Source organism: Enhydra lutris, unplaced genomic scaffold (assembly GCF_002288905.1).
Source record: "Enhydra lutris kenyoni isolate GAN:26980312 unplaced genomic scaffold, ASM228890v2 scaffoldscaffold12, whole genome shotgun sequence".
Classification (NCBI taxonomy): Eukaryota; Metazoa; Chordata; class Mammalia; order Carnivora; family Mustelidae; genus Enhydra; species Enhydra lutris.
The window spans coordinates 25,998,708-26,006,333 of NW_019154096.1; the positions used below are offsets into that span (position 1 = coordinate 25,998,708).

Here is a 7,626-nt window from a genome sequence, read left to right on the forward strand (position 1 = left end):
TGAGCACTGGGGATGACTGGACCAAGGGCAGCTGTCCCACCCTCTGCTGCCTCCTGGCAGAGCTGGGCTGACCCGTGCTTCTGGCCTTCTTCCCCATTGACCCTGGTGTCCTGGAAATGGGACCTCGGCTGGCATCCCACCTTTTCCTTTGGCTGTCACTCCGCTTGCTGGGTATCAGGGGAGGAAAGGTATTGAGTACTCCACTGGCAGGGGGCATCTGCTGAGAGAAGCAAAATTGTTTCGTTCTCACCATGAGCGAAGGAAGGAAGAGTGTGCCCTGGGTTATGGGAGGGAGCATCACAGAGGTTTGACTAGCCTTGACAGATGTCTTGGCCCCATCTGCCTCCCTGGTGACCCTGTGACCTCCTGGCCCTTGTGGCCCTCTCCCAGCTCCTGGGTCTGAGGACCTCCCACATTGCTCCTGGGACCTCTAAACCTCCCTCACCTGCCTGTCCACCTTCCACTGGGCCTCCGGAGCTAAGGCTATGGGCAGCCTGCTGGGCCAGGGCAAAGGAACCAGCAGCCTGCCTGTGTTTCCTGTCAAGAGTTTTTACCATTGCTTCTTCCTTTTAGGGCAATGCTGGGAAGGTTCTTAGGAACCCTATATTATTCAGGGGGGTGAGGGGACTGGGATGGCAACTCAAAAATAGAAACAGTGCTTGCAGAGGAGGGGAGGAGAAGGTGCAGGAGCTTTTCATCATCGAGGCGGCTGAACTTCTGATCTTACCAAAGACCCAGAAGGGAGAGGACAGTGAGAGCAACTCCCTCCACCGACCCCTACCTTTCCTTCCTCGTTTCTCCCCTATGTAGTTAATGAGCACTTACCGTGCCCCAGATACTATTCCTCATGGCAGCCTTATGTACAGGGGTTCTATGCTATGGGTAAAGAAACTGAGGCCCAGAAAAGTTAAGTCACTCCTACTAGGCTACACAGCATGGTAGACACACAGAAAGGAGTAGAACCCAGGACTCCTGGTCCCAGCTCCTTTTGCTTCCCCTCACATCATCAGATACAGGCAACTCTCCAGCCAAGAGATGAGAGGGCGGGAAGTCAGGATTTTAATCGCTTTTGCTCTGCAGACTCAGCATTGAGTATCACCCTTCCAGAGAGATGGATGGCCTCATACCCCATGGGGTGTTCCACAAACTCACGCTGACGGCCTGCCAGGCACGAGCCAGGCATCAGCTTTGACAGGTTTGTTCACCTGTGTTTTGTTGGGCAGCTGGCATATGCTGGGTGCTGTTCTAGATGCTGGTCCCTATTTCCTGGAGCTCGGATTCTGGGAAGGGAGGACAGGCAGGCAGACCATCAGCTGGAAAGCCCAACCATATATGCTATAGTGGGGGTGATTGGGGAGCACTGGGAGGCTCAGATGACCTGGGTCTTGGAGGGATGATGAAAGCTCCTGTTGGGGGAACCTTGGACAGTTACTTAACCCGTCAGCCTCCGTTTCCTCATCTGTAAAATGGGATAACTGCTACCTAACCAGACTCTGTAAGGGTCGGAGGAGGAAATGCAAATCAAGCGCTTAGCATGGCACGTGGCCCAGAGCAGTAAGCGCTCAATGAATCTCAGCCCCCCAGATCATTCCAGTTGGCCCTTCCAACCCGAGTGTCAGCTCCATGAGGCCGGGGATTGGCTCTGCTTGCTGGCTGCTGTATCCCCAGTACGTAGACCAGAGGCTGGCACAGAGTGGGTGCTCACAGAGTCGTTGTTTAATGAATATGTGGGGAAAAGCCCAGAAGAATTAGGAAGGGGCAGGAATATTCTAGTTGCCCTGGTGCTGTCTCTGCAGGTCTCCTCTCCCTCCTCCTGAGCCCCTCCTCAGACACCCACACTCGGGAAGCCTCACCACCCCTCTGCCCTGCACAGCGGGGCCCACCACTCTGCTGCCAGCTTCCACATCTGCCTTCTGGTATTGCAGAGCCCCTGGCCCACTGCTTTCCCCAAAGGACAGATGCGCTGGCTGTCCCTCTAGTCAATTCCATTGTGTGACGAAGGTGTGACCCCAGCACCTACCTTCCTGCCCTCTTACTCTCTCGTCCACGGCAGCTGCTTCCTGTGGGGAAATCTTTTCCAGAAGAGAGCTGATCCTGGATGCACTGACCCAGGTCACAAGCCTTCCCCACACTTGGAGCAAACAGTATCCCATGAATGACCATCCTCATGGAGAACGCATAGACTTTTGGATGGAGTTGGAGGGGGCCGTGTTGTGCTGGAATCTGGGGTTCATGATGCAGGACAGGTGTGTGTGATGGCGCAGAGGCATGCAAGAAATGGGCTCCTCGGGGAATGCTGTATTTGCTCAGCTATTAAAAATGTATATAGCTTCCGGTGAGGTTCATCCATTCCTTTATTCCTTCTGTTGTTCGGCAGCTGTGCTCGGGTGTCTCCTGTGTGCCTGACCCAGTGCTAAAGGATAATGAGGGGCCTGGACAAAACCCCCTTATGCCACAAAAGGATGATCAGCGGTGAACAGATCTTACAAGTCGGCTCACCTTATGACAGTCTCAGATGCTAATGGGAGTCTGCATGGTGGTGGGACTGGGGGAACCCTAAGCTAGGTAGGGGTTGGCTGCTCCAGGAGGGGCTATGTCACGAAGGCTGAGGCCATGTGAGGGATTTTGGAAGTACCCAGGTGAAGGATCTCATGTAGATGTGTATATATATCATTATGATAGGTCCATCTCCATTTTTTATTTAGGTTTTTATAGTCTTTTCTTGTTGCAAGCATTTCTAGTTTAAGGAACATTCTTTTCCATCTCCTTGCCCATGAATTATGTGTGAGGTCAAAGGATAAGTTGATGGAAGTGGGATGAATGAATTAAACGGCTGATTAGCATTTTAAATGACCTGATTTCACCTCATCCATTGGGAGAGTGGGTCTGGGATTCTGGCTGCTAAGCTGGGCCACGGCCCTCAAAAGTTGGGTGGGAAAACTCTTCATTCTTCACCTCCAGACAAGGTTGTCCTGACCAGAGGTCTTTTCACAGGACGAGGATGTCCCCCACCTGAAGACGGCAAGCCAGATCCCGAGTGATGCTGCTGAGCTAACAGCCCACGGCCCCACCGTTCCCCATGGAGAAAGGACTCACTTTACCCCAGGACTGCCGGGACTTTCTGCACAGCCTGAGGATGAGGAGCAAATATGCTCTTTTCCTGGCTTTTGTGGTGGTGGTTTTTGTCTTCATTGAAAAGGAAAATAAAATCATATCAAGGTGAGGAATACAAGTGTGTGAAAGTCTTCCTTATCAGGGAGGGGTGGATGGGGCAAAGAGGTAGCCATAGGGCTCTTTGTGGACCTACAAAGGCCATCCTTAAACTGATAATCATAGGCCCCTCCTGTGCCCAGGCAGTGGTCCTGCACACATCCCCAGGAATGCACAGGGGAGACACTGGGGCTCTGGACTCAGGCAGCCTGGCATTGCAATCCTGATTCAGACTCATTCTAGTAGTAGGGATGGCCTGGACAAATTCACTTTTCTGTGTCCTAAGTTCCTCTTCCATAAAATACGGCTAACGATGGGGCTTTCCTTACAAAGATTAAATTAGGAAATGTAAAACGTTTAGCTCAGTGGCTGGCATGCAGTTGGTATCCAGTACTTACTGACCATGGCGATTATTACTAATTTCCTTCTTGGCAAGATGATGCCTCACATTAACAGCACATCTACTACACCAGCCGAAGCCATGGGTGAGGGTGAGCCCATGGAAATGCAGGGGTTGCTGGTACAGATACCCTGGTGGGCAGGACTGCCATGTGCAGCTGTCCAGGTTGTATACTGCTAAATTCCAGGGGTGCATACTTACCTCAGCTACACTGGGAATGTTTCCCTCCTGGAGTTGGCAGTATACTAGTGTGTGCAGGGTCTCTGCTGTGTCTCTGCTAGCCACAGAAGGATTTCTTTTTTTTTTTTTTTTAATTTTTTTTTTTATTAAAGACTTTTTTTTTAATTTATTCATTTGACAGATAGAGATCACAAGTAGGTAGAGAGACAGGCAGAGAGAGAGGAGGAAGCAGGCTCTCCGCTGAGCAGAGAGCCCGATGCGGGGCTCGATCCCAGGACCCTGGGATCATGACCTGAGCCGAAGGCAGAGGCTTTAACCCACTGAGCCACCCAGGCGCCCCAACACAGAAGGATTTCTTAGACCTGTTTTCTTAACACGACACCCTGCAAGAAAGTAGCCACCATGGATAGATTAGGAATTGGGCTGTGTAGCAGGCACTGTGTCACTCAGTGTGGACTGTTCCAGTTTGTGCCCACAGGGTCCTACTGCAAGCCCCTGCAGCTCTCCACCAGCAAACTTCCTCTCTACCTGCACACCGTTAAGCTAACACCTGCAGCCAACACCAGCTGGCCTTTCACGTCCCTTGGGCAAGAGAATCCTCCTGTGTGTTCTACACGGTCTCCCAGGAGGCCCCAGGGGGATTGGTTTGCCCACAGGGACAGCCTGATCACCCTTTATAGACCTCTTTTTCTACCCCCCTCACTTCCTATCTCTCTACCTGTACTCCTGAGATCATGACCCAAATAAACTACTTAACAACCCTCAAATCCTTGCCTCCAAGTCAGCTTCCAGGCAGACCCAGCTAAGATAGGCTCTGGGTGATCAGCCCGGGAGTTGGCTTCGGGGTGCACAAGGGATGGAGTCCCTAGTCACTCGCTGACTCCGATTTCCCTTTGTCCTCCTAGGGTGTCAGACAAGCTGAAGCAGATCCCGCAACCCCTGGCTGATGCCAACAGCACTGACCCAGCCCTGATCTTGGCCGACAATGCGTCCCTCTTATCCCTGAGTGAGCTCGATTCGGCCTTCACCCAGCTGCAGGGCCGCCTCCGAAACCTCAGTCTGCAGCTGGGTGTAGAGCCGTTGGAAGAGGCCGGGGCCGAGGCCGAGGTCGCAGCTGGGGACGAGGGGCCACCGCCACCCCCGGGGGCCGGGCCTCGGCGCCACGTGCTACTTATGGCCACCACGCGCACCGGCTCCTCGTTCGTGGGCGAGTTCTTCAACCAGCAGGGCAACATCTTCTACCTCTTCGAGCCGCTGTGGCACATCGAGCGCACCGTGTCCTTCGAGTCAGGAGGCGCCAGCGCCGCGGGCTCGGCCCTGGTCTACCGCGACGTGCTCAAGCAGCTATTCCTGTGCGACCTGTACGTGCTGGAGCACTTCATCAGCCCGCTGCCCGAGGACCACCTGACCCAGTTCATGTTCCGCCGCGGCTCCAGCCGCTCGCTGTGCGAGGAGCCCGTGTGCACACCCCTCGTCAAGAAGGTCTTCGAGAAGTACCACTGCAAGAACCGCCGCTGCGGGCCCCTCAACGTGACGCTGGCCGCCGAGGCCTGCCGCCGCAAGGAGCACATGGCCCTCAAGGCCGTGCGCATCCGGCAGCTGGAGTTCCTGCAGCCGCTGGCCGAGGACCCGCGGCTGGACCTGCGCGTCATCCAGCTGGTGCGGGACCCGCGCGCCGTGCTGGCCTCCCGCATGGTGGCCTTCGCGGGCAAGTACGAGGGCTGGAAGAAGTGGCTGGCCGAGGGGCAGGCGCGCCTGGGGGAGGAGGAGGTGCAGCGGCTGCGGGGCAACTGCGAGAGCATCCGGCTGTCCGCCGAGCTGGGGCTGCGGCAGCCCGCCTGGCTGCGCGGCCGCTACATGCTCGTGCGCTACGAGGACGTGGCGCGCTGGCCGCTGCAGAAGGCGCGTGAGATGTACCGCTTCGCCGGCATCCCCCTGACGCCGCAGGTGGAGGACTGGATCCAGAGGAACACGCAGGCGGCGCAGGACGGCAACGGCATCTACTCCACGCAGAAGAACTCCTCCGAGCAGTTCGAGAAGTGGCGCTTCGGCATGCCCTTCAAGCTGGCGCAGGTGGTGCAGGCCGCCTGCGGCCCCGCCATGCGCCTCTTTGGCTACCGGCTGGCGCGGGACGCCGCCTCGCTCACCAACCGCTCCTTCAGCCTGCTGGAGGAGCGCGGAACCTTCTGGGTCACGTAGGCGCCCCGGGCCCGCGCACGCGCACTCCCCTCCTTGGGAAAGACCCGCCCTTGCCTGCCTCGCTCCTACGACGGCCAGCGGTGAGCTGGTGGCTTCCGTAGAGGGCAGCCGGGCGGGTGGGCGGCCTCCAGCGGGGCAGGCAGCCTTTATGGAGCAGTAGGCTCCCTCCGTGCCGCAGCCTGTGGCCTGGGGTCTCTCACCGAGAGCGGGACAGTGCTTGTCCCCGAGGGCCGCCAGGCCAGGACCTAAGGAGCTGCGGTCTCCTGAGTAGGCACCCGGGCCCAGAGCTATTGACAACAAGCCTTTCTCTGTCTCTTGTCTCTCTCTCTCACACACACAATATAAGAAACATGTATAAATGCCTACAGACCCTGTGGGCCAGAGTCCCAGTGTTGATCTGGAAGGGGCTGTGGGCACAGACAAGTCGACAGCAGCCCTCCCGTCGTACTCAGCCTTTAAAGTTCAGTTTCTGGATTTCTACACCATCCAGTGTGGAATCTGCATGGATCCCTGGGGTGGGACTGGAACAGCCCAGAACGTCAGGGGATGGCAGTTGGGGCTTTTCAACCAAGAACGGTTCGATATTTTCACAAATGGAAGAGCTGTACCGGTTATGAACATCAGCCCTACACGGAACTATAAAACACACGTGTAAAAATAAGGCCTCTATGTATACCACACATAGACCCAAACAACATAGAAATCCAAATCCACACACACATACACAGGCAAGCTGCCCTGTTGCTTTATTCCCACAGAATTTAACTATCACACCCCTAATGAGGAGCCTTTCATTACATTTTTAGAATTAGCTGGGGATGGGGAAGGAAACACGGTCATGGGCCATGACCCTGTTCCTGACCAGGTTTGAACTGAAAGATAGACCCAGAAGGGCCGAGTCTGCGGCCCCTGCCCGCCTTGGTTTCCCCTGGCTATCTCCTCTGGTCCATTCCTGTCCTCCCTGCTGGCAGGCAGGATGTTTTGAAATGGGGTGGCCAGCCCTCACATGACTGCAGCCCTAATACTCTGTCCCAGCTGGGCTGGATCCCTGAGAATATGACCCTGTGTGAAGGCTGCCCCAGGCCTGACTGGAGGCAAAAGGCAGCTGGCAAGTCCCGCCATTTTCTGCCAGGCCTCATGTGGGGCAGGGCCCAGAAGAGAGTACAGAGAGCTCTTGGGGGAGAAGTCATATCAGGATACCCCCCCGACCCTGGGAAGACAGGGTACAGAGGTCAGCCTCGTGGTTGGTCACTGTGGTTGCATGGTTAGTGTCTGGAATTCCAATTTTCAGGGCTCTGGGAAGAGGGTTGCTAAACTTGGGATAGGCTGGGTGTTCTACTTGTTGGTTTTTGTTTTTTTTTTTTTTAAGTTATTTATAGTTTGGTATCTTGTTTTGTGGCTGTGTGTTTTTTTATTTTCTTATTGCCAGAGTGCAGCTTGGAAGCAGTCTTGGCATGAGGGGGCTGGGAGGACCAGCAGGGAGCACTCTGGCTCCCACTGGAGGGAGAGGAGGAGGAGGAGGAGGAAGGATCAGAGCCGAGGCGGCCACATGGCAACCTACAGTGCCCCATGGGCTTTTCTGTTTGAGCCTCGCGCGAAATGAATCTCAGAAACCACCTGGGTTCTTTGCTGTGTGT

General features: G+C 55.4%; 1 protein-coding gene across 1 annotated transcript in view; it reads left to right on the forward strand.

The window, feature by feature from the left end:
- Nucleotides 1-7,331, forward strand: part of LOC111145382 (carbohydrate sulfotransferase 3) — a 29,088-nt gene extending 21,757 nt beyond the window's left edge. The window contains exons 2-3 of the mRNA XM_022500250.1: nucleotides 2,995-3,219; nucleotides 4,696-7,331. Coding sequence (XP_022355958.1) covers nucleotides 3,080-3,219; nucleotides 4,696-5,989 — 1,434 coding nt within the window. The 5' untranslated portion in view covers nucleotides 2,995-3,079 and the 3' untranslated portion in view covers nucleotides 5,990-7,331. The remainder of the gene's footprint in view (nucleotides 1-2,994; nucleotides 3,220-4,695) is intronic.
- Nucleotides 7,332-7,626: the final 295 nt, after the last annotated feature.